General features: G+C 43.0%; 1 protein-coding gene across 1 annotated transcript; it reads right to left on the bottom strand.

The window, feature by feature from the left end:
• Positions 1-2739: 2739 nt before the first annotated feature.
• Positions 2740-4503, bottom strand: TMEM200C (transmembrane protein 200C; the record flags this gene model as incomplete). The annotated part of the gene is made up of 1 exon (XM_081996775.1): positions 2740-4503. One exon carries the CDS (start codon positions 4501-4503, stop codon positions 2860-2862), a length of 1644 nt encoding a protein of 547 aa, XP_081852901.1. The 3' UTR covers positions 2740-2859.
• Positions 4504-25744: the final 21241 nt, after the last annotated feature.

The raw sequence follows: 25744 nt of genomic DNA on the forward strand, positions 1-25744 counted from the left end.
GGCCAGCTGGGAGAGACTCAAGAACAGGTCAACGCACAAACCCCAGCACTCCCATCACCTGCTGGTATCACCAGGAAAGGCTCAGCTGTTCACCAGCCGCTGTGTTTCTCTCCAAGGCTCATGATACTGACAGCGGTCACGGCTGGTGCACAGGGGTTGAAGACAAGTTCTCAGCCGTTTTCCAACATCGACGAGTTAAAGTGAGTTGCCCATCTTGAATTTTAAACAAAAGTTTCTGACTGCCAACTCCACTACTGCATAAGTTGCTCAACAAATAGTTTTAATTAACAAATTTGCAAAAATAATGAGACATTTTTGGATAACTTGCAAACAGAAAGAGGCAGCTTTCTCTGCTTATTAATCTATATGTTACAAATCACTTCTAGCTGTCATTATAAAAAATCCAGCTTGACTGATCAAAGTTCATGTTTCACATCTTTTTTGGCAACACAGGAACAAACTATAATTTTACTTATTAAACCCAAACTCTGTTGTAGCTTTGTTATTCAGAAAGCTTTGCAGTAATCATCAGAAGAATTACTGGGCTGCCTTATTTTAAATCAATCTAAGGAGTACCCAGAGATGTTTTTAAAGTTGTTGTTTTTCAGAGCACACCGTAGCTTTGGATGACTAAAGAAATATTTACCAAGAATATTAAAAAAGGCATTTGTTTCCCCCTTTCAGAATAAAACAACCCCCTGCCATATTTTCATGAGGACCCCATGCCCCAGTAAGTAGCACCCATGACTTGCCTCTTCCCTTACACCTCCGTGAAGGGTTTTCACATGGAAAATAACAAACAGGGTGTCTTCAGCTGTGTCAAGAACTAGCATCTACATCAGCACCAGGTAACATCTCATAAATCTTGCTGGAAGTCACAGGAGAAGGAGCAGAAGCGCAGGGCCATCACCCATGGGGAACCGAAAGACCCGTGCAAACACCCGCGCCAGCTGAGCCACCCCCTCGCCACTTCACGTGGCACCTAATCCAGGCTGGTTTACAACATCTTTCTGCCAGCTGTGTGCTAGCGGTTTGACAGCAAAAAATGCCACCCTGATGTTCATATTGTCAACCCTCACAGGAGGAAAGATATTGCCACCTGGATGTCTCCATTGCTCAAGAGAACAAGCACTTTCTGCTTCTCTGGTTTCAAGTCATGGAAAATTGGTGGGTTTTTGTCTTCTTTTCTTTTAAATTAGCCTTATTTAATAAGGGATTTTGCTAGGTTACTAAATGCAATGGCATTTAGAGATAGTTATATTCCATTTTGCAATGTATTGTAATGTAAGTAAATATGTAACTAAGCATTTGAAAACATGAAACCATAAGAAAAATTTTAATTGCAACAGAATGACTCTTGCCTGCCTACACATTGTATTTGTTTAATGTCGATTCCTCTTCCCGTAGTAGTGAAATGCCACATCCATATCCAAAATCTGAAGTATTGACAAAATCTTCTGAGCACATAAAGCTGTTTTGGCAAAATAAGAGTGCTTGCTGTGCTACAGCTATGAAAATGAAACAGCTCATCAATTTACCAAAAATCTGCCTACAGACAGAGCATTCTTCAGCCTTCAGGAAACCTGATGCTTTTCTCAAGCAGGAAGAAATCCTCACCACACCAGTGTCAGTGAGAAACCTCCGCTGACTTCAACAGGGCCAACTGCTACGAGATTGACAGGGCTATCATTATCTTTTAAAATTAAGCTTACGCACATGCATTAAAATTAAGCTTATGCACATGCATTCACGAATAGGAACTGTAACAGCAGAAAGGCTTAATGCAACAGTTGTAAGGGAAGTGAAAAGTCCAGGAAGATATACTGCAGTTTGAGATTAATGTGTTACTCACGAAAAATCTAATTTTAATAGGTCAAACCTTTCAAAATTTTTTTTCCTTATCATGTCAAAATCTCACATTTCTTCAGCTGTCACAGAGCACTGTTAGAAATGGAGACAGAATCTGCTGGCTGAATTAAAGTGTGGTTTCTCAGAGACTGAACCAGTATTTATTTTGAAATTACTCCTAAATGATTAATTACCCACTTAAAAGCATAAGCAAACCTTTGGCTTCATAGCATCTCTACAATCTTTCACAGTAAAAAACCAAAAGGTTTCTGATATCTGTAATTACTTACAAAAATAAAGGAGTTTTTTGTGTGGCAGTTTTGTTTGTAAATATTTTATTTAAAAAAATCTTTTAATGTTATTAGTCAATACATGTGTAATAATACTTAATAAAGTATCACATAGTAGTAGGTATTTTGGATTCAGGAATGTAATGGTTTTAACTAAATCATCAGAGCTCTGTTCTGCTCCAGTCTCTTCTAAATTGTCTTTTTTTTTTTCCAGAATTTAAACAAACTCATTCTTTGTCAAGGTACGTCATCCTTAAGGCCTTGCAAACTTTTTAGTGGTTGAACCAAAACAAAGAGAGAGCTCGGCTTTCTTGATCTGAAGACCACGTTGCTCTTGAGCTTGAAAAGGTGTCTGTGGTTTTCAAGCAGTCAGTGGCAAATCAGCAAGAAAGAAATCAGAGGAGAAGAAGGGGCACTTGGAAATCAAAACAGTAAAGTGCACAGTTATACTGTCCGAAATTGTATTAATTTGATCCAAAGAACTTTCTGGACTGTGGATATTTAATACAATTTGGCTTGCATGGAACATACAATCACAATCGGACAGAAAGGATTTTCTTTTTCTTCCTGAAGTCATCTGCAGGATTTATGGAATTCAATTTTCAAGGGTAACATACTGCAGCTCTTTGGATATTAATCGGTTTCCTAAGTCCACAAGGAGATGGAGAAGGGGGAAAGGTGTGGAGGGCTGCAAGGTGTCCTCATGCCTTCTCTGTTTTGTTTAGATGCCAGTACTCTCCAGTTCCCCATCCTCCAGCCCTAATGCAGTGTGCGACCTAGAAATCATAAAGAGTTTCTCTTTATTTGTGTACTGTCTTTGAGTTTGCTGGGATTGCTCCCCTGTTTGTTCCCTGCTGGTAGCCTCGAGGGTGTCCATCTTCTCAACTGGTTCCTCCTCACAGTCCTGGATTTTACCGGCTGGGGTGTTGGCAACTGACTCCAAGGAGGTGCCTGCCTCCTCCAGGTGGCTGTAGCCCTTATTGCTGCTGGAAGGCTCACATTGGGAGCTCTGGGAGTCCGTCCTGGTGATGGCAGGAGGAGTTGATGGGGGCGACCCCCCCAGATCCAGAGATTTGGAGTAGCTAGAAGATGCCTTTACCAAGAGCCTGGAGTCTGGGCCCCTGCTGACAGCCGGGGACCGATGTGGCTCAGGGAAAAGGGGACGCCTGGCATCAGGCAAGCAGCTGGTGCTCTGCCGCCTGAGAACCAGCTTGTGCCTCCTCGTCCCACAGCCTCCTTCAACGTGGCTGCTGCTGAGGTCAGTCAGGCTCAGTTCAAACTCCCCCCGTGGGATCTCCCGGGCTCCCCGCTCACCAGGGGGCCTCCGCCAGCCTCCCCCTCCACCGCTTGGCGCCAAGGGCAGGAGGGTGAAAGCGCTCAGTGAAGAGCCGACGATGGAGCTGGCTGTGCTGTGCCGGCCCCACCTCTCTGGTGGGCTGCAGGGTGGGCTGGTGACAGTGCGGCCTGCAAGGGCAGCACGCTCCCGGTAGATGCTGTACACTGCCTCGGCCAGGCTGGGTGGCTGTGGTGGGGTGCAGAAGGAGGAACGCCGCGACGAGGACGCCAGGTCTGGCGGGGAAAGGGAGACACCCAGTCCTGGTGGCCAGGAGCTCTTGGCCAGCATGGCTGCAGCACCCAGGCCTTCACCACCAGGCTTTAGCTCCAGGCCCCGGGACTGCACATAGTTGACAAAGCCATTGAGAGGAGCTGAGGCTGGGGTGCCTCCATCCTTGGCCCGCAGGCTGTGGGCATCAATGACGGTGGAGTAGAGGTCACGCAGGTTGATGATCTTGGTCTTCTTGTCACGGTTCTCGTGCAATACCGCATTGGCGCAGATGAAGAGGAAGATGCCGATACCCATGATGAGGGGGCCCAGCACCTTCAGCTTGTCTGAATGCAAGTAGCTCGAGAAAAGACGGAAAAGGAAACCCACCGAGGCCTGGGGGGCCGAGGAAGTGGGAGGTGACTGTGGGGACCCCTGGGTGGTAGCGGTGGTGTTGGCTCTGGGGGGTGACTCTGGATGGATCCCTGCTTGTGCCCCTTCCTGGCTCCGGGAATGGTTCTTGGGGATGCCAACCTGCGGTGACGGGTGCCGGCCCCCGCTGAAGTTGCCTTCTCTGTACATCTGGCTGGGCTTTGGCCAGTAGCCCACCACGGCCAAGGCGATGCCCACCAGCAGTACCAGGATGCCACAGAGGGCAATGAGCCCCGAGAGGGAGCACAGCTTGAGCTTGCCTTTCACAACCACCACGTCGTTCTTGCGCTTCTTTTTGGCCTTGCGTTTGCGTTTGGGGACTTGGCTTTGGGGTCGCAAGGGGTCCTGTTTCCTAGCCGAGATCCTCAGGAGACCTCCAGTGGCAATCATGGCTGGCTACCCAGAGCACTGCCCCTTATGGTTGCTCCAGCTCCTGCAGTGAAAAGGAGAAGAGAAGAGGTTGAGGACCAGGGCAGATCTGCAGCACAAGAGGTGTCTGCTGTTCCTTGTTCAAATTCCTGCTAATTAAAACCCTCAACAAGTGGGGTGTGGGTCGACACCAACAGGCTGATCTCCCTTGCCCCACACAGCTCCCATGTGTGAGAAAGAGGCAGACTGACAGCATGAAAGCAGCCATGTGCCCCACTACACTCTTGCCAAACAGCTAATTAATTTATTTACACTCCAGGTAAATGATAGAGGGAGAGGTACCTCCTGGTGTAAACAAAAAAATGATCTTGCTGGTCCCAGAAGGAGCTTGCAAAGCACCAGAGCTCAGAGGATGCAGAGCCCCACTCCATAACAGGGGTTGGGATTACACTGCACTCTGGCTGCGGTTAGTTATGTCATGCAGGATTTGAGGGGATGGGGGAAATAGAAGCAGGAAGGCAGTATATTTCATCTATAGATACCATTTGTTTCATTACACTACTTACGCGTTATTGGGAGGAGGGTTGAAGATACTATTTGCCTTTCTTAAACGAGTGGGAAAGGAATTACTGTGAAATGCACAAGTAAAACACTGGGACGCTGGAAAGCGGTGCCCTGTGAAAGTTTCTTCCTAGCCATTTGCACTTAATCTGCAATATTACAGAAATTATCTCCTGCCTGCGGTCCAGAGGCATCCCTGATTTGGGAACACGTGTGATGCTCCAGGTAACCGTTATGTAATGGTGGCGAATTCCACCCTCCCCCCTCCCTGCCCCCAGAAAGGGGAGATGGTGGCTGGCAGGTAAGAGATGGCACATCAAATCTTATTAAAGGAGGAGCGGACCCTTGTGAGTCACCTGGGGAAACAGCAACGGCTGCTTGTAGGGAAACTGGCAAGGGACTAAACATTGAGCATTTATAGCTTTTGTTTTACTGTACCATCAGAATTCATCTCTCTGTTCCAGTGATGTGAGCTACGAAATGCAGCATGTAGGAGCAATTCCTGCACTGTTGCAATTCTTTTTGGGAGATATGCCTTCATGCTACCAACAAGCACGATCCCCTCCCCTTTTCTGAGTGTCTGATTATTTCTTCTTTGAGGGAGCAAAAGATGACAATACTGAATATAATACGATTCACAAAGTTCAATTCATTGCACTGAAAGGCAATTAAGCAAGCACCTAAAAAAAGAAAAAAAATCTTGCTCCCTTTCCCCCGTTCAGCTTTTAAACCTCATTTCTTTTCTGTTCTATTCCCAGATTTGCCATGTATGCCGTAATTTTGCGTCCCATTTTACCCCGTTTGTATATTCCCCAGAAAAAGAAGGGTGTTGTCAGTGAGGGCATTGTTAAATTACTCTCCGAGGTACTGCACGCTCAAAACAAAGAGCAGAGACTTATCTTCTCTTTCCTATGGCTGAACTATTTATTTGAATTAAAAAAAAAAAGGGAAATTTTGTTTTTGTTGATGCAAAGGTGTAATTATCGGGCCATGATTTGCTTTAATTGCTGGTTCGTCGATCTCGTTCTTTCTGCTACCCTACTAGCCAGTAGCCCGTCTCCTCTTCCACGGCGAAAAGCGATGGTCACCCCCCTCCGAGCAACCTCCCCGATTCGGCACTTCGTTTCGGCGCCGGAAGGCGCGGGGCTGGCCGGGCGAACGAGGGCACCGCCGGAACACCGGCCGGCGCCCGCGACGCGATAAAGCAACCCGGGACTCGCCGGGGCTGCTGCCACATTCCGCAGGCACCGACCGCGACCTCCATCCCCAGCCCAGCCCACCGGCGCCTCAGGCGAGCCCTCAGGCACTGCCCTGACCGTGCTCGGTAAAGCCCAAATACAGGTTTAACAGCATTAAGAGGGGCCGGTTTAACCCCTTCCGACGCCGCAGACGGAGCTCGCCGCCTCCGGCCGCCGGGGCAGGGGACGCCTTGTAAAGGGGCCGCGGGGGTCGCCCCTGGCTCCGCGGGTGCCCCGCGGACAGGGCAGGGGCTGCCGCGCCGGCCGGGCTCGCCCCGCCGCTCCCCGCCGTCGGGGCAAGGCGCTGAGCTCCGCTGGGCGGCAGCCCCGGCCCGCCCCCCGCGGGGAGGCGGTCGGGGGTCGCCGGCCGCCAGAGCCGCCGCTCAAGATGGCAGCGGTGGGGGGACGTGGTCACTTACCGAGAAGGACCGGGCAGACGTCCGCGCGGGAAGCGGCCGAGCCGCCGCGGGGAAGAAACTTTCCGGCCCGAGCGCGCATCCCCGCTCGGCGCCCGCCCCGCCGCCGCCGCTGCTGCCGCCGCCGCTGCTGCCGCCGCCTCGCCGCCCCTCACGGCCCCGGGCGGGCGGGCGGCGGGGCTGGGCCGAGCGCCAGGCGCCCCCTCGGCCCCGCCGCCGCCGCCGGCCGCCTCAGGGGGCTCCGCGGGAGCGCTGCCCCCTCACCATGCCGCATCCTTCCCGCCGCGGGGCCGGCCCCCCGGCAGCGCCCGCCCGCCCTCGCCGCCGGACCCGCCGGCCCGGCGGAGCCGCTGCCTCTGCCGCCGCCGCCGCTGCGGGCGGTGCGCGGCTGCCGCGGCTGCCGGCCGGACCCGGCGCCGTTGCTAGGAGACGGGAGCCGTGACACAGGGAAATTGCGGCAGGATGGCCGCGGCCGCCTCCCCCCGCCCTCGCCACCTGCGCACCTGCGCCCGCCCGCCACCGCCCCGCCCCGCCCCCGCCGGCCACGCCCACACCGGCGGCCCCGCCCTGGGAGGCCCCACCCTCAGCCGCCACGCCCCGTCCTCGACCGCCCTGCCCGGCCTGGCCTCGCCCCGCCATGTCGTTCGTGCCGCGCCGTGCTCGCTGGCCTCTCCTTCCCGCGCCCGTCCGACGGGTGGCTGGGCCGTGGGCCGGGTGCAGCCTCTCTTCTCCCCCCTTCCTCCCCGACGTCGGGCCTCCCGGGGCTGTCCTCTCCCGAACCGCCTGAGGTCCCGTCTCCTCTCACCACTTCAAGTCCTTCCTGGGGTTTGCCGGGTCTCCCGTGCAGGAGCTAAGTAACGGGAAGCGGGAAGACTTTCCACCGGTGATGTGTCAGCAGCCTCAGGCTCAGCCACCTCACCTTTGGTCCCCCCAAGTTTGCAGGGCTGACTAGAGAAGAACGCCAAGAAGCAGGTGAAAAGGTGAAGAAAGAGGAGGAAAGAAGAAAGTGGCAGCTGCGAAATGTCAGTGGTGTCACCCAGGATCTCTCATTTCAGCAGAGACCAGGAAACGATGTTCTCTTCTGAGCTGCTTCATCAGAACTCTGATTAAATTGAAGCTATCACCTAAGTGAGGCATAATCTAGCGTGTCCCATCACACTGCTTCTCTTATTCATGAGAAGAGATTACTGCTGATTGCTTTAGTCAAGTCTTGTTACAGGTCCTCTGTGAGCTAGAAAGGCAGGTATCTCAGTAAATACAGAAAACTCATCCTGTGGCTTGGGTTTGCTCCTAACGTACATTGCCTGTTTTTTCTGGGGTGGATAGACCAAACCTGCCTTTTTGTGCAGCGGCCTTGGATTCCTCTTGAAGCTGGGGTGGGCCCTAGCCTTGGCCAAATCAGCTCTCTTCCACCTCTGCTTGACCTCTTGAGTGGGAAGGCTATGCTGTGTGTAAAACAGCCTTCCAGAAACCGAGAGGCAATAAAGAGAACCTTTATGGTCTCAGGCTGTGTTTTTAAAAATGAAGGATCCAACACAGATTGGGAAAATTGTCAGAGAGATTATGCATACTCAGTTAAATTGTATATATTCTGGCCTCAACAATTCTGCTCTTCTGTGAATGTTCACCCAGACTGTGAAATTGCATGTCTTTCACCCCAACTATCAGTGCCTCGTTTGAGAACAAACAAATCCTAAAGCTGCACATATGCATTTTAATGTCATTTGCAGTTTGTCTTAGCAAAATCACTTGGGGCACATTTCTTTTAGTACATACACAGTTTTTGGTTATGCAACAGGCTTGAAATTTAAGATTTATTATTCAAGGACTTCTTTTAAAAGTGTGCTTTGAACGGTCTCGATGAACCTGAGTCTTCTGACATTCAGTAATTTGCTTTGTGTTCAGCCCAGACTATCAGAGAAAACCAAACATATCACATCTGTTTCCACTGGAGACCTGTATCACATCAATAATGCAGTATCAACAGACTCTCCCTGAAAGGCTCCTGTGTTAGAGAAAGAAGAAGAAGGAGAGTGATTTTTTAAAGGCCAAAGAGCTCTTTTCCCTATCTGAGTCATATTTTCTATTTCTGTCAAGCTAAACCATTCTATTTAGCTATCTTTTTATACAACAGCCTTTCCATATTTCCATTGCTAAAGTTTTGAGTGATTAGGTTATCATCACATTCACAGTTTTCAAATTAGTCTTAGCAAAATATGTTGTAGGTGAGGCCAAATCCTGGAAAATAAGAAATATGTTCTTGGATGAAAAGCTGCTGAAGGTGTTGTTCCGCAGTAGCTAGCGATGCAATCTTAATTTGCTCTACATGGTAAGGACCAGTTGTACAATGGCAGGCTGAATCCCTCAGAGCAAGTTACCTTGCTGAGTTGCATATCCCTACCTATCCTACAGATTCTTCTTGTTGTTCAACAAATGCACCGGGGGCTTTAATGAAACGTTTATTTCATTTTTAGTTGATACAGATTTTTGTGTTCCCAGAAGTGGAATGGTTGAAAAAGGCAGCTTTCCTACTGGTCTGGTTTACTGGTTGCCAGAGTTAATTGGTAGCTCTATGTGTTTGCCTTGACTACTGACCACTGCTGGCAGGCTCAGCTCCTGACTTACTTGTGTAACTTTCTGCATGACGCCGTGCATTTATCATTAAACTGTGGTGAACCTAAATAATTATTAGGAATTGCAAAGAGGTTATTGGACCTGGGTTTTCTTTCTCCTTTCTCCTTTCTCTTTTCTCCTTTCTCTTTTCTCCTTTCTCCTTTCTCCTTTCTGCTTATTTCTCCTTATTTCTCCTTATTTCTCCTCATTTCTCCTCTCCTCTCCTCTCCTCTCCTCCCCTCTCCTCTCCTCTCCTCTCCTCCCCTTCCCCTCCCCTCCCTTCCCCATTTATCTATATAAAAATCACTAAATTTTAAGTATATACTTGCTTTTGTTAGGTTGTTTGGGCATAAGGTGGTAACCTTCATATGGCCCTTCTTGGGACATGCTTCGGCACAACAATGCCATCAATTTTAGTATATCCACTTGAATAGGTTCCATCCCAGGCTGGCTGGGTATGTCAGCTCTAATCCAGGAGGTGTGTAGCCAAGTTAATATTTCTCAGCCCTCAGCAGGCCCAAGGTCCAAAAAGAATTCAAACAACCTAAGTACTTGGTGTACTTCTCTGAAATACTGTAGCATCTATGAGTTCCAGCCATGGACCTGCAGTTCCCAGTGTAGAGACCCTACAAACAAAACCAGAGAGAAGGCCCTTACTCGATATACTTGCAGCCCGAGCACAAGATTAAAAGGATAAATATGAAATTGTTAGAGGAGTAGTATTAAAAGCATAAGGGAGAGACATTTTGCACAGGCTTCATGTTTCTCCCAGTGATTTATCTTTACAATTTCTCAGACATAGAACAAGAGAAGTATCGAAGGGTCATTGCCACCCCAACCTATACCGTGCTAGCAGAGTGGCTGCCAGTCATAGCAGTGGCTCTAGACTGAAAGCCCATTTTGATTGTAGCTTATTTAGCTAATTTTAATAATCTAATTTGTTACATTAATTAAAAAAAAAGCCAATGTACATTTTGTACATGTGCTTCACAGTATATTGTGCTACATGCCAAGGTTTCCTGAGTCTATATTTCTGGAAGTCATAGCTTCATCTTATTCAGTAGCTAGTGAAGTTGTGAGAGCATCACTCCCAGTCTGGCCACTGGTCTCAGAGTAAGTGGGGTTTTTTTTCTTATCTTAGCCCCGCATACTTTGTTTGTTTGTTTGTTTCCCATGGCAGTGGAGATTCTGACATGATTAATGTTGGAGACTCTGGTATGATTAATGATGATTTGATAACCAATGCAGAAGAAAAGAGCAGCACTGTGAATGAGCTATGAGAAATCTTCCTCACTGAGAAAACACACGTTTGAAATCCTTACAGGCCTACATCAAATGCAGTGAATCCGCGTTGTGTATTAGATTCTTCCAGTTTATTTGATACATGGTACAATCAGAGGAAACTTTTCATTGTGTTTCATAGCCCAAGTCTAGATAATTCACTGAGAGTGAATGGGAATTTGCATGACTGCTCTTCTTTCAAAATTAATTATAAGAGAGATACACATTGCTGGGAATAGTTGCCAGGGTAAAAGAAATACACAACCATGAAAGCTGGTGATTCAAAGGTAAAGGGAATTAATACTTTAAGATGAACTAACTTTGTCACAAAAAAAAAAAAAGAAAAAACTAGTAGTTTATCTCACTTCAGCTCTTACTGACATTCTCTGTGAGTAGATTTTTCTTTTCAAGGCATTAATGACACTAGCCACTTTATAAATATATATATATTTAATTGGCATCTTGTAAAAGGCTTGAAACTAGAGGAGACTGAATGTGAAATGCTCCTGGGTCAGCTGTGACATATTGCAGGAAGTCTGTGATGGTCGCACCCTCAGGTTATGAACCGTGCTCAGGGGCAGATGTCACTCGGTTGCTATCAAATGCTCTGGGCACGACTTCTCAGCTGTCTTAAAAAGAAGTAGGAACCATTCAGCCATGTTATTTGCATTCACTTTTGATTTGTTGATACAAGACAACTTCAAATAACTGCAAAAAAAGGTGTCTGTTATTTGTGGACACAAAACCACATAAAAGCTAATCAAGAACACTTCCCAAACTATTTGCCTCGAAGGTAAGAATAGTGTAGCATTTCCCCCAAATCATTGCAATTATTTTTTTTTTAAATGTTGTTCCCCCTCTGCTTACATTGTTGCTCTACAATGTAAGCTCTTTGAGATGGTGGCCATCCCAAATCAACTTGACCCTAGCTGCAACGAGGTGCCTGTGTACAACTGTTTCATGATTAGCACCTTCTTCATTTTTGTTGCCTATCTGAAGGTCTACAGCAAATTATGTGAATGTGTATTTTATAAGACAAGTTCATAAAATACCTTATTTTATCTTCAAGCCTTACAAATAGTATTTTGAGGTAATGGGACAGCACTTGTCTATGAGAAATAATGACAAAGTATATTAGACAGAGGGTTGGATAATGTTTTTGTTGTAAGTGATATTAAAAGTACATTGCTTGCATGCCAAAGTACTTGTTGTAGGAGGGGAACATTAGAATGCACCAATAACATATGGCTCCCGCTGTCTTTATTATTTTTTTTTCTAGGACAGTAGGTGCTAGTGAGATTTTTAGCCTTGGTAATTTAAAATTGTAGATGTTTGAAAATAAGCTTGATACTAGCATTTTTGCAACTCCGTGGAAAGGTTTTTCAACAAGGAGAGAGATTTTCATACCTTTTATCCGCATTGCTCATTGCAAGTCCTGACATCAGCTCAACTGTTTTCATCCCGAAAACAGCTCAACTGAGAAGTGGTCAGGGAAGAATGGCGGGCAGTTCATCTCTTCCACATGGCGATAGGATGTCCATGAAGTTGAATTAGTCCACCCAGACCACGATCTGGGTTAATCAACCACAAGGAGAAACTGTCACACAGAGCTTGACTAGTTAGCAAATATTCTACAATTTTAATGATATCAATTAAGTACTGGATATCAATTAAGTACACAATCAAAAACCCCCTGGTTTCTTGGGGATGCACCTGCTGCTTCCTAGCACACCCTCAGGCTGATGGGGAGCAGGGATGTCTTTTCCTTATACAAAATACACAATGCCTGCATTAGTTGGGGAAATTTCTGACTGGTCTGGTGAGACACTGGAACAATGCAATCAAGCATAATCACACTTATAATTAATAATAAGATGATTTGCAGCAATCTGCATGAAAGCACAGTCTATCAGTCAGGAGAATAAAACAATGATTGCATCCTTCCTTTTTAAGAGAAGGGTTTTCTCAGACCAGCACTCACTGCATACTTACGTGCTCATGCAGTTTGATAGGTGTCTTTGCCCTACATTGTAAAAGGATTAACTTAGCATTTAATAAATGGAAACTATTACACTATCTTTTTTATATGCTGTCAAAAGAGATTAACCCAAATTTTTGACCTTTTTTTTTTTTGTCATTTCCCTTCCTCCATGACCTGCAATCACAGTTTTTTACTTTACACTAGACATCTAATCATTGCTATGGACAGTCCAGTTAACGTAGAGTACTCATCCAATAGAAATAGTTTTTACCAACTATTAACACAATTTGTCACAACCCTGATGAATCGTGAAGGTCCTTAAAGCTCCATGCTTCATTGCTATCAGTTTCAGAGTGCTACAAGATCTGCTCAAAACTGAAGGTCAAATTTGCCCAAGATTTAATGGTATATCTTGGCAACATAAAGGAACAAAAAAAACATGTTAAGACTTTGACAGAGGAACCGTTGGGTTGCCAGAAAAAGAGAATCATCTTGTTTCTGCCAGCTCTTCCACAGCAGGTCGAGGGAGGGGATTCTGCCCCTCTGCTCCGCTCTGGTGAGACCCCACCTGGAGTCCTGCGTCCAGCTCTGGAGCCCTCAGCACAGGAAAAACATGGACCTGTCCATGGAGCGGGTCCAGAGGAGGGACACAGAAATGATCAGGGGGATGGAACACCTCTGCTCTGAAGAATGTCTGAGAGAGTTAGGGTTGTTCAGCCTGGAGAAGAGAAGGCTCCAGGGAGACCTTATTGAAGCTTTCCAGTACTTAAAAGGGGCTTATAAGAAAGATGGGGACAGACATTTTAGCAGGGCCTTGTTTCTATAGGACAAGGGGTAATGGTTTTAAACTAAAAGAGGGCAGATTTAGACTAGATGTAAGGATGAAATTTTTGACAATGAGGGTGGTGAAACCCTGGCACAGATTGTCCAGAGAGGTGGTAGATGCCCCATCCCTGGAAACCTTCAAGGTCAGATTGGACTGGACTCTGAGCAGCCTGGTCTAGTTGAAGATGTGCCTGCTCCTTGCATGACTAGTTGACCTTTAAAGGTCCCTTCCACCCCAAACTATTCTATGATTCTATGATTCTCTGTAGAGAAGGGATGTTGGGATAAAGTCAAGAGCATATCTTAAATGTGCTAGGTACTGTTACTAACCAGCATTGGTGTGAACAGCTTGTGGATATCTTGCCTGTGAGAGGAGTTAAACCCTTCCCAGGCCTAGGGTAGCACAAAAGTGAATTGTAGAGTTCTTTGAGCTCCGCCATGCTTTGGACCCAAATGCTAGGGTCAGTGTGCTGACATATTTTCTTTTCAGTCACACTTAAATTGTGTTTTGAATTATTCTAATTGACAAAGGTCGCAAAGGATATTATCATAATTGTTAAAACAGTGAACTTCTGCCCTAAAGTTATAGAATGGTGTTTTGACAGTGATCAGTAGCTGCTAAGTCCTAAAAGTAGACAGAAAAAATAAAAATCCTATTCAGAATTAGAACTTGAATTCTGTAGTTAAATGACACTTAGGGACTCAGATCATAGGCCCTTGTTTTATCTATAACACTTTACATGGAGGACCTGATCATTATTCTTTTGATATTCATAACACATATTGTACCTCTGCTTTGATTTTGAATGTTACTGTTGCAACATTCAATTACGTTAGTCAAACGCCTGGTAATACAGTAATTGTTCTCAATCAGTTTTGTAACTTTAAAGGTATCATATTAAAAAATTCAAATAAAGTACAACTTGCTAAATTGCTTTTCTGCATTGATACAGGCAAGCTGAATTTACTGAATGAAGTAGATCTACAGGAAACATCCTGTTTTTTCCAAAGCCGGGGAGTATTCACAGCCAGAAAGTCAGTAGGAATATTCTTTTCTTTACTATAGGAAACTTTACCGTGAAAGAGTGAAACAGAATAAATGAAAAAGAATGAACAATGTCGTTTCTGCTTGCTGTTCCTTTTGCTTTCATTACCAAATAACTCTCTTTCTTTAAATTTAAAGAGAAAAAATAAGAGAACCTTTCAATTGTGCAGGCTGTAAGGATGCTGCTTGCTCTGATCTTTTCAATGCTCCCACTGGGGTAGGTTATGACCTAGTTAATCTATATATCTGAACAAAAGTCAATTAAATTGCTATAGAGTTTCACCAGAGACACCGAAAGGAAAATTTGGCCTGCAGGTGCTGTGGGATTATGTATGTGAGTAAAGCAACCAGGCTTTGTCCCCAAATGTCAGGCACTAGCTCTACTGTTCACGCAGCAAGATAAGAGCTTTGGGAGCCTCTACAGGCTTGAGTGTTCCTGAAAAACACAGATATTACAGGCAGGAGGAAAATGCATGCCTCGTCTTGTGATGCAGAACACAGCTGATGCAGAAGACAGCTGATTTTCAGTCTGTTTATATCTTTAGTTATTTTTAGAAAGTTATTTTGCTGAGTTTTGTTTATAGATATTAATGGTGCAGAGAAGCTAATTGTGCCCTAAAGGACTCAAAAAGACAGAACATGGAATAATTTTTTGTTTTCCTGAAATTTAATTGTGAGTAGATTGAACAGAAGGATGGGAAAGGCCTTTTCATGCTCTTTTTTCTCTTTACTTCTTCGAATATTTTGGGTGTGAAATGAAACTTGTCATGTATGTTGGTTAAAAAGTCTCAACTCCTCCATTTATCATGCATTCTTTTTTCAGTGAATGCCTATTACTCACGCATAGCCAGGAGTATGAGGATCAAAGATGCATTAAGAACTGTTTATTTAACTTTAAAATAACCAATCAGAGCTTAAGAAAATATTAAACAGATATTTCCAAGTAATACCTGCAGCTATAAATCAGGCCATGGCTAAACAAGTAACTGTCTCTGTCACAGCTTCTGATGAGGACTCAACCACATCAGAGCACTTACACTCTTGGTTACTTTTGCTGTTCCTAGGTGTCCTCACCACAAAAGGTTGTGTCAGTTCCTGTCTAAAATATAACATATGGCATCACAAGTGGGTGGAATTTATCTCACCTAACTTTGGAAGGCTATAACATGCCTACATCACTTCTAGAGCGTGACAGATCTGGTCTTCTGTAGGAGAAGCAGTTTGAGAGGAGAGGTTTTCTGCAGTTACCTGTTTCCTCCTATTGATTATAGCAGAGCTCTGAACTTTAGATTTCCATGTTGCAGATTTTCACATTGCAGACTTTTCCACTTGCTTACCTGTAGTATTTACATGACGCCCTCTGGAGCATTTTTGCATAGCATCATGAGACTTCAGCAAAGTAACTAGATTTCAGGGTCAGGTTCCCCAGATTTCTATTCTGCATCTCATAATGCTTTCTACATCATGATATCTAGCTATGTACATGCTTCAGAGTCTTCACACGTCTCTTTTTACATATGGATCCTTGAGGGAATTCTGCATCTGTCTTGTAGATTGGCTATCTTTTCCTTCTGTATTCTGAAATTTAAATTATTCCTGATTAGAAATTCAACTGATGAGTGTGCTGAAGTGTAGACAAAAATTTTTGAGGGAGATAAATGGATAGGACAAACACTGCAGAAGAATGGCAGGTTGGTGCATTTGGCTGAGCAACATTTTTGAAGACAGCAAATAACTCCCAAGTGGCAGGATCTCATTGCAGTGGTGACTTGAACAATAAGAAATGGTTGCAGAACATTTGGGTGTGGAAAGACATGTTCTTGAAGTTGTATGATGAGCTTGCTCCAGCCCTTCAGTACAGATACCAGCATGAGAGGTGCTTTGGTAATAAGGAAAAGTGCTTTGAAAGCCTGCTACCCTAATCTGCTGTCGCTCGGTAGGCAGTATGCCTGAGGCTGGGAAAACCATGGAGGAGGTTGTAGATAACCCCATGTGTAAGACCACTAAACATATCCTTATTTACAAGGCTGTGACCCTGGAATTTTTTCGTAGAGGAATTTGAAGCAGTGATTATTCTGAAATGAGGTAGGGGCAATACCAAATATTAGGTGTGACCTATGGACACCTACTCCAGTTCTAGCATTTCTCACCTTGTTCCATTTATTTATCCACTCAGAGCCCTCATTCCATCATTAGGCACATGCTGCTGAGTCACCAGACTTAGCTTGCTAACTATAAGACTGGAAAAATAAGGAGCATAAGGTCCATTTTAACAATAAAGGTGCAGGCAGTGTTATTGTTTCCTGATTGGCATAATCAACATACTGGGGACTCAAATGTCGACTGAGATTCTGAAATGTTTATAGTATTCTGGCTAACAGGGGAGGCAAAAAGGGAAAAAAAGTATTCTGAAAGATCAGGTGTGACCAGCTGAAGAAGGTATTACAGGAGTTAGCAAGAAGGAGACAAGTCACGCTCCCCTCGTCTGAAAGGCAGCATAACACGCTGACCATGAACTTCATGTAATGAATCTAAACCCAAAGACTGCTGAATGTGAGCTTAAATCTTAACTGTCTTACCTTTACGTCTTGGTATTTGCATGAGTCTATGTATGGCCTTTCTCAGCATGAATGTAGACAACATCAGCTTTATTTAACTGCATCGTGAAAGAGAAAGAATCTGTTACTTTGCCTAAAGGAGATCTCATTACTTGGGACTTCACAGTGGCAGGGTCTCCATCTGAGAACCATTACCTGTCTCCCAAAGTCAGTCCGGTTCCCGAGGCTCCCAGGACTGCACCTTCCCTAGAGGTACCCCATAGCACAGAGGGCCATGCTGGCTTGCAGCAAGTACAAATATTTTATCTCTGTGTATACTAAGAAACCATGTTCTTCCTCATTTTGGATATAGAGATAAAACCCTGACTCCCGTTCTGGTCCCTCTGTGGCTGATGTTTCTATGTCTCAAATATCACATAGTGGAGAGGTGGTTTTTCTTCCATTTTCAGTTTTTAAAGAGTTTCTCAGTACTAATGGTGGGAAAAGCCTTACTAAGAATATAAGACATGACATATGGGATCAAGTAGAAAACTGATCCACTGAGTTCAGTATTGTCTCTCATAATAGCCTGAAGAAACCTCAGAGTAAAACTGTGCTGTCTTGTTTTCCCTTCTCCTCCAAATATTAAAAAGGTATAGAATCAACAATTTGAAAACAAGTCGACTAACAAATGTCTCAAAAAGGGTGAATTACTTGTTTGTTAGAGTACTAATATTCTTAAATTTTGCAATAAAAGATAATTTTGAAATTGTCAAAAGGACATACTTGCCTAAACTGCTTAAATATTTTTTTTAACCAATTATTGCCTAATAGTTTTGATTTTTGCGAATTTTTTGCTTTCACTGCATAACTATAGTTCCTCCATCCTCAAAATGCTTATGCAGCTGATCAGGACCCAGACTTACCTCGTCTCACACTCAGGCCTGTGAATGACTAAGGCAAAGATGCAGAGGAATTGTCTAAGGAAACTGAAGGGTTGTGAAAGGGACCGATACTCTAATCAGAAGTCTAGGTGGAGTCCCCATTTAATTGAAATTTAGAATAGTGGAGCAAGGCTGATTTGGATAGGTTTTACTGATGGATTCTGGAAACAGGAATATACTAGTTCATTAAACATAGCTATGTTGCAAGCAAATTAAGCTGATTTGGGTTTGATAGGAGCAAAGAAAAATGTCTTTCTTGTATGTTCTTTGAGACAAAAGGGATGCAAAAATATTATCTGAGCCAGGAAAACACATCAGAGAGTATTAAACTTTGTGGTGACAAGATATGGTGATGGATTTCTATCCTCCAGAGCTTTGTGCAGATATTTTATAGTTAGTGATAAAATAAATGGGATGCTTGGCATTTACAGAAAGGTGATCTGGGAACTAGTGGAATAGATAAAAAATCTCTTCTACCAACTTTTCACTAATTGATGTGAAAAATCGGGGAATGGATTTTGTTCCTAGTCATACCTGTGTAAATCTTCAGTAATACTGGTCTCAATGAATAATGAAATTGGTGTAACAGAAGGTGGCCTTTGCATTTCAGGTAAGCGAATCTCAAAATCTGTATGCTATTAGTTTTACTCCTTGTAACACCTGCTTTTGTAATTTATTTTACCTAAAGGACAGCTTAAAATGTTGTATGTCAATCTACACACCACTCTAAACTCACACCTGGGATGAATGAAATTTAAATATGAAAAAAAATGAACTGAGGTTATTCTAAGTGGACTATTGCCACATTTGTGAATAACAGATAAAATGAACCTCTCTGTGGGCTATAATCACCCAACAGAGTAGAAACTTTAAGACCAAATTTGTAGAGGCTCCAGCTGAAATCTGACTAATCCAGCTCCCATCTAACCAGCCCTGTGGATTGTGTAAAGCCTTTCCCCGCCTTGACATTGGCAAGCTACATCCATCTGCAGTAAGCCCAGGGCAATCCATGCTGTTATAAGACCCACAGTATCGCATGATCCTGGTATGCTACAGTCATCCTAAACTTTGTGCCACTGTAGTGTGGAGGTCAAGTTCATGTTAACATGGGCAGTGCTGCTGTGTTGAAGTGTTGTCAGTGAAGTTGCAGAGGGTTCATGACATGGGAAGTGACCAATTTCTAGCTTGTTCATCCACAGCCAATCCACTCATTTCAGAGCATCAGCCATGAAGAATTTCATATACGGATATAAAGAGGGTATCACAGAACTGGCAATTTCTGATTCCACTCTCACACTTGTCTAGAGCTGTTGCTGTTATCTCCCACTCAGAGACAAATGTCCAACACTTTGTATGTATTTGACATGAAAAGAACTGCAGACGTGAAGCAGAAAACCTGGCTGGGCTTGCAACCTAATTTGTAGAAATTTGTCAACCACACAAACTACAAAAAAAAACCCCAAACCAACAGAGATACAAAGCCAATAGAAAGCTGCTGTAAAGAGGTTCTACAACACTTTGTGAGACATAGCCGGGATTTGTCTTTCCCTAGTAAACCAACTAGGGTAATGTAGAGATAAGGGAAGATTTTGTTTAATCTTTCATGAGAAGTATCAAAATGCTTTCTTAAAACGCTGCCTTGACAAACAGAGAGCATATCCATAATTTTTCCAATACTTTTCTCTAAGTGCTTAAGCAAGATACAATACCACTGTACATTTTGTCATTATATAATTTGGCTTCATAGAACGATATAGAATGGTCTGTGTTGGAAGGGGCCTTTAAAGATCAGCTGGTCCAACGCCCAATGCTTCCTTAAAGCATGGGTTTACAAACTGCTTGGCCGGCCCATTGTCTACCGTTAGACAAAGACAAAGACTGAGATTTAAAAATGGACTGAACTGATCAGTTTGGAAAGCTGCTAAAGCTACCATTGGGCAAATGCTCACATATTTTTAAAGCAAAATTTGTTTCTGCAAAGCAATTACCAGTTTAGATAGCCTGCCTCTATTGAAGAGAATGTAATTGTTCCCTACATTGCTTTCAAACATGAGAAAAAGTCAAGCTTATTTTGAATCTACTAACCAAAACAGTTGTTTGCAGCCTCCAACTTAAACATAAATATCCATAACCGTTTAAACCAAGGGTATTTTTCAGTGGTTTTATGCATATTTGTTTTTGTGGGACAAGCAGAAGAGAGAGAAGGTGCTACAGAGAAGAAAATAAACAACCAAAACCAAGGAACACAGCCTGAATAAACATTGAGAATGTGACCCTGAGATGAATGCAAGCCTACAGCAAAGCCTTAGGATTAATGTCAGCTGGAAAATGGTCTGGAAATAAGGCCAAAGTGCTAGTTTCCTTCTCTCAAATATCTGTTTCATGCTTTCCAATATAATAGCTTGGGGTCAGAGAAGGATATATTTGCTTATTCAAATAGAGGACTTTTGTTATGAGGAAAGGAATACCTAAGAAGTGATACAGAGCCTTTAAGCAAAGGTAGTACCCTCCTGAAGATGCGGTAATAATGTGAGGTTTTGTTATTGAATTTGGACCATCTACAATTAGGAGTTTGATATTTACCTTATATATTTTCTGTAGTTTGTTTGTATCAACGGAACTGTGCAAAATTCATTCATCTTCAGAAGGTGACTGGAAGGTGATTACTGCCCCAGCTCTGAAATTATCCTTCCAACTTTTGCCTTGCTGTGGCTATTTGCTTGAATAGACATGCTCTAAACACAACAGAGAAATTAATACATTATATTATTGCAAAAATTTGCTGCACACATTTCTTAAAAGCATGGGTGAGTCAAAATTAGGTAGCTTGCAACAGAGCTAAATATCATTTAATTTTTCAAAAACAATGCATGGCATAATCATTCAAGGTCAGAGCTTGAATTAAAGGTTGACTCCCAAAGCAAGATTTTTTAAATCCTAACAACTCTTATTGACACTGGTATTTTAATAAGACAGAATCTTACTCGTGGAAACTAATAAACATGTGGGCAACAATGACCCTGCTGTCAATATATCAGATATGACACCAGTTGATGTATGTGGGGGATACTGGTGAAAGGACAATATGCCAGTCTGAATATCTATTTGCCTTTCAATCTATTTGTATTATTCTGTTTGGCTGCTGTCTTGAGTGATGACAGATGTATTCTTTTAGCGGTTGAATAAGTATTCTATGGGACTATTCCTTTCTAACATATTATGACTCAAATTTTGTGCTTGGGTGAAAATGAGTAGTTAATCATGGTGGTCATTTGTCACAGTCTCTGTAACTCTGGAGAAACAAATCTCCATATTCAAAGATGCATGGAAACTGCTCATACATTAGCTGTTTCCACTTATATTTTTTGACGATGCCATTCTTTTTCTCTTCTTTCATATGGTAAAGAGCACTGGGAATCCCGTGGCTGTGGGGTGAGGTGACTCTCTGTGCTTTCAGTACTTACTGTAATAAAGAAAAAAACCCACCCGATTTTTTGTCTCCATGGTGTTACAAAGTGCTTGTGGTGCAAAAGAGCCATGGAAGTGGGCACTTGCAGTTAAAAGAACAGTTCTTTAAACATGTGAGGTTTGATTTCCTATAAATAATTGTTCCAACATTAAGCTCTCTTTGAAGATCTGAATCAAAAGCTATTCCCAATTTGGAAAATATTTTCAGGAGCTTTTCATTTTCAGCCAGCAAGGAATTGAAAACAAGGAGGCAAAAGAGGTTAGGATCGTACAAGAAATCTTGACAATAACATTCTTTTGTCATCCTGCACAAATGCTTTTCAAAAGCACAAGGGGAAATCTGCAGTTTAGAGAATAAGGACTTAACTGTGATTCAGCTAAAAGGAAATGGAAACAACTGTATTTGATTCTGCTTTCACATACTTTAGTTGCACTCATAACTGCACTGTATTGAATATAAATTTACCTGGGTGTGAATGAGAGAAGGCTTAGACCCAAAGCTTGGATGTTTTGGAAACCAGCAGCAGACTAAGTTGATATAAAAACCAGATGCTGAAACACTGGGAGCTTAGAGACTATTTTGTTTGAATGGACTTCTTCATTGTCAAAAGCAAGAGTCCTTGAAGGCTGTTCTTCACTTGTTCTCTTACTTTAGGCTCAGTTTTGTCACACTGAATAATACCTGAATTTGTGAGTAATGTACTCTCTTGAGCACAGCTCCTTGCCTGCGCTTAACGCGGGCCCTGCTTCGAGTGAGGCTGGGCCAGGTGTCCTCCAGAGGTCCCTTACAGCTTCAGTTATGTCATAATCCTGGGGGTTTTGGCGACTGCTTTACATGAGGAAAATGGCAGAGTTTGATGTCAATTCTGATGTAATCGGTAGAATTATTTTTACTACATGGGGGAAGGAACAAACTTGTGCTTCTTTTTCTTTCTTATGATTAATATGAATTGGGACATGGCAGGTTTTGTATGTCTTTTGCACTTTTTGGCTGCTCTATTTTAAAACTTTTGAATTTTCATTTGATTAGCAGTGATATTACTATTGTCAGCCCATATCTAACCATACCTAAATTATTATTTTTACTGCTTCGGTACTAAATTTGGCCTAACCCATTTCAGTCATTTTTAGAGACAGCTTTGCATTTGAGCTGAGTATGTGAATGCCAAGTTTCAGCCTACGATGACTGAAAACAGCTGAATAGTGAAATAGTGAGTGACACTGTTTATAAAGGAAACAGCTCCTGACCCTTGACGACAGTTCTGTGAATATGATGATACAATCATTTGAGGATATTCAATCTTGGTCACGGTTATTACTATGTAGGTTCTTAATTTATTGCCTTCCTCCATCATCAGAACATGTTCTGCAACTCTCATTTTTACGTTGCTGAATTTTACTTCTGTCTATTTCCTCTGCATGATATCTTGTGAAGGGCCACAATATTTATAATATACTTGCACTTATTTTCATAGGGCTACACTCTGCCTTTGGGCATAGTCTTCAGACAGCGATGCTGCAATATGTTGTGCCATAGCAAGGATAGCACCAGGAAATAATGTGCTTCAGACATCCCAACGAAGCATGTTTTTCCCTGTTTTTCCTTTTATCTGACTAGTAAGTTGCGGTTAGCATATGTAGCAATGAGTTTGGCTATAGGTCCTTAAATCAACTCACCTGGGTTATCAGTGCATGTATGTGCATGTATATACATACTGAGTGTGTGTGGGCCAAGCACCAGTGCTTTACAACGGGTGCATTATTGGGGTTTTGCCTCCCTCCTTTTGTTTTTTTCAATTCTTAATCTCTCTCTTGTTCGACATGTTCTCATTCACTCCTGTGGAAGGGAGTCTTGAACTCCGGAGAAGGCAGGCTTGAGTTCGTGTTCACAGTCCCCATGTCCCCCTGTGGGTGTTTGTCTCACACCAGGGCTCTAATTTACAGGGAGCAATCCACAATTTTGTCTCAGGAAGTCTGATGACAAGCTCTAATCCTGGCATATTTAGTCCAAAGGGCAAAATGTGAATATCACCAATGTGTTTCATGAATTATGTAGTCTGTAATTTTTCCTGAAGCACATCAATAAGATAAATTTCTACCCTCTACTTAAAAAAAAAAAAAAAAGAAAAAACCCAAGTATTTTGGGGGATATCTTTATTATTTCTCTAAACTGGATGCTGAATTTTAAACCTAGATGCTCACTTATCCATTCATATGTACACAGATGAAAAAATTTAAAACATATATTGAAAGACTTTGCATGAAATATGCATCCATTCATCCATAATTCTGCATGTGTAGCATTTACTCCTGTTTGTCTGTGGAAGGGAGTAAGGAGCTAGAAAAGGAAGGGCCTCTGTTCTCTCTACAGTGTTGAGTGTAGATCTGGTGCTCACTATATTAAAAAAAAAAGAAAGAAAAAAAGTATATATATGAGGAAACAAGTATATTTATTATTTTGGAGTATCTTTGTATGTATGATCTTTGTTAATGGATGTTTTTTGTGTCTAAATTGACAGTTTTTAATGTCGTCTTCTGATTTACTGAGGTCATACCAATTTTCTAACAAAGAAGTCTTGACCTGTCAGTTATTGACTTCTGTAGTTGAATGGGATGGGACAGTCTTAAGAGTACTTGACCAATTGGTTCTGCTGTAACTTTTACAAAGCCTTTGGTTTAGCCTTGTTAGACATTTTGTGCCTCAGATTTTATACACTGTTTGAAGTGTCTCTTTATACATTATTCATGTTCCCATCAGCACAATATTGAAATCTGGCATCTTTCCAAGGATTGGTAAGATTCAGTTCCAAAATGAGACTGAAAAGGAAAGGGGGAGAAAAAGATCATATTTCTAATTTTCTGCTCAAATTTATCTGACCGTTGACCTACTTTATTTTCTTAAATAGCATGAGAGGTAAAAGTGGATTGATTAAATAATTTCTACAGATATCTGAGTGCAAGTAAAATTTAAATGGAGGGAATAGAGTCTTAAAGAGACTGGGACAAACTCACCATTGGGATTATGCCAACCAGATATAGTGTAGACTTTACTGGAGTTTTCTTATGGCACAAACTGAACAGGTAAATTTGTATTAGTAAAAAGCTGCTATGGTCTTTCAAACATTGAGGTGTGGACAGTGCTCAAGGAGCAGATGAAATTTGAGAAGGTGATATTTTGGCAGTGGCACAGGCCTTGTAAGTGCAGCCGTAGCAGGCTCCTTCAGGAATTTCTGCATTTTGCCCTGGATGGGGTAAATTATGATGTTACTGAGAAGATAATCCTTATCTTCAAGGATAAACCATGAAGGAATGGTAATACCAATGTCTTCCCTCCATGACGATAACATTCCTATGGCTCAGACTTTGTCTCTTTTACCAGTAAAGAATACCTTCTGCAGCTTTGGCAGATACGATGCCACAGAGCACGGCGTTCTTCTAGGTTACGCTAACTCTAAAACGAATGCCTTTCCATTGATTTGACAATATTCATCAAAAAGTCAGTGGAAGGTAACTGTTCTTGTTAAAGTAGGTGCGAAGTACCTTCACGCTGTTGTCCTGATCTGTTTGGATTACCTGCTATGGAGAAGAAACCTGTGCCTTTCATGACGTTTAGCAAAACAACAACATGAAATACTTGTCTGGACATCAGTGGAGTGAGAAGCCAGCTAACCGCACTCAAACCAAGAACTATATGGGCAAAAGCAAAAATTATCAGCCATGCTGATGACAGCTCTGTTTGCTTTCTAAATCTTCCTCTTGCTCAGTGGGACAGCTGGGCCACAACTGCTCAGAGCAATGAAGGGAAGCATGATCAGTGTTCACCTCCATCTGAAGGTGATAAGACTGTCCAGGAAGTGCCAAAACTAATGATACTGAGCAACAGTGAACTGGGTATTATTTTTTCCTGTTGTTTAGCACGATTTTCAGAAGTTTGAGATATAGGTATGGATTATAATTACATTGGGATAGAAACATTAACTGTCACACCTTGGAATTCAAGACAAACTGGGAAATACATTGTGGAATGAATATTTTTTTCTATACATTTCACATTATTAAAGTAATAGCTGTTCCTCGGAAGTGCCTGAGATTAGCTGATCTCAGAGATGGGCTGCTCAATAGGATATCCAGCTGACCTAGTACTGCCTTCCAATGCATATTTCTCCTCTTTGTCCACTAGCAGCAAGCATCTGCAGAGAAAAATCATCATCAGATATCATCAGAACTGGTGACTGTGACATTTATGCTGATAAACTAGAATAACTCACATTTTGCTTAGTCAGAACTACCACTGAAATGGATTGCAGAAAGAGCCAACACAATTATAAATTGTTTTTTCTCAGCAATGTTGAC

Source organism: Phaethon aethereus (genome assembly GCF_964289735.1).
Source record: "Phaethon aethereus genome assembly, chromosome: 2".
Lineage (NCBI taxonomy): Eukaryota > Metazoa > Chordata > Aves > Phaethontiformes > Phaethontidae > Phaethon > Phaethon aethereus.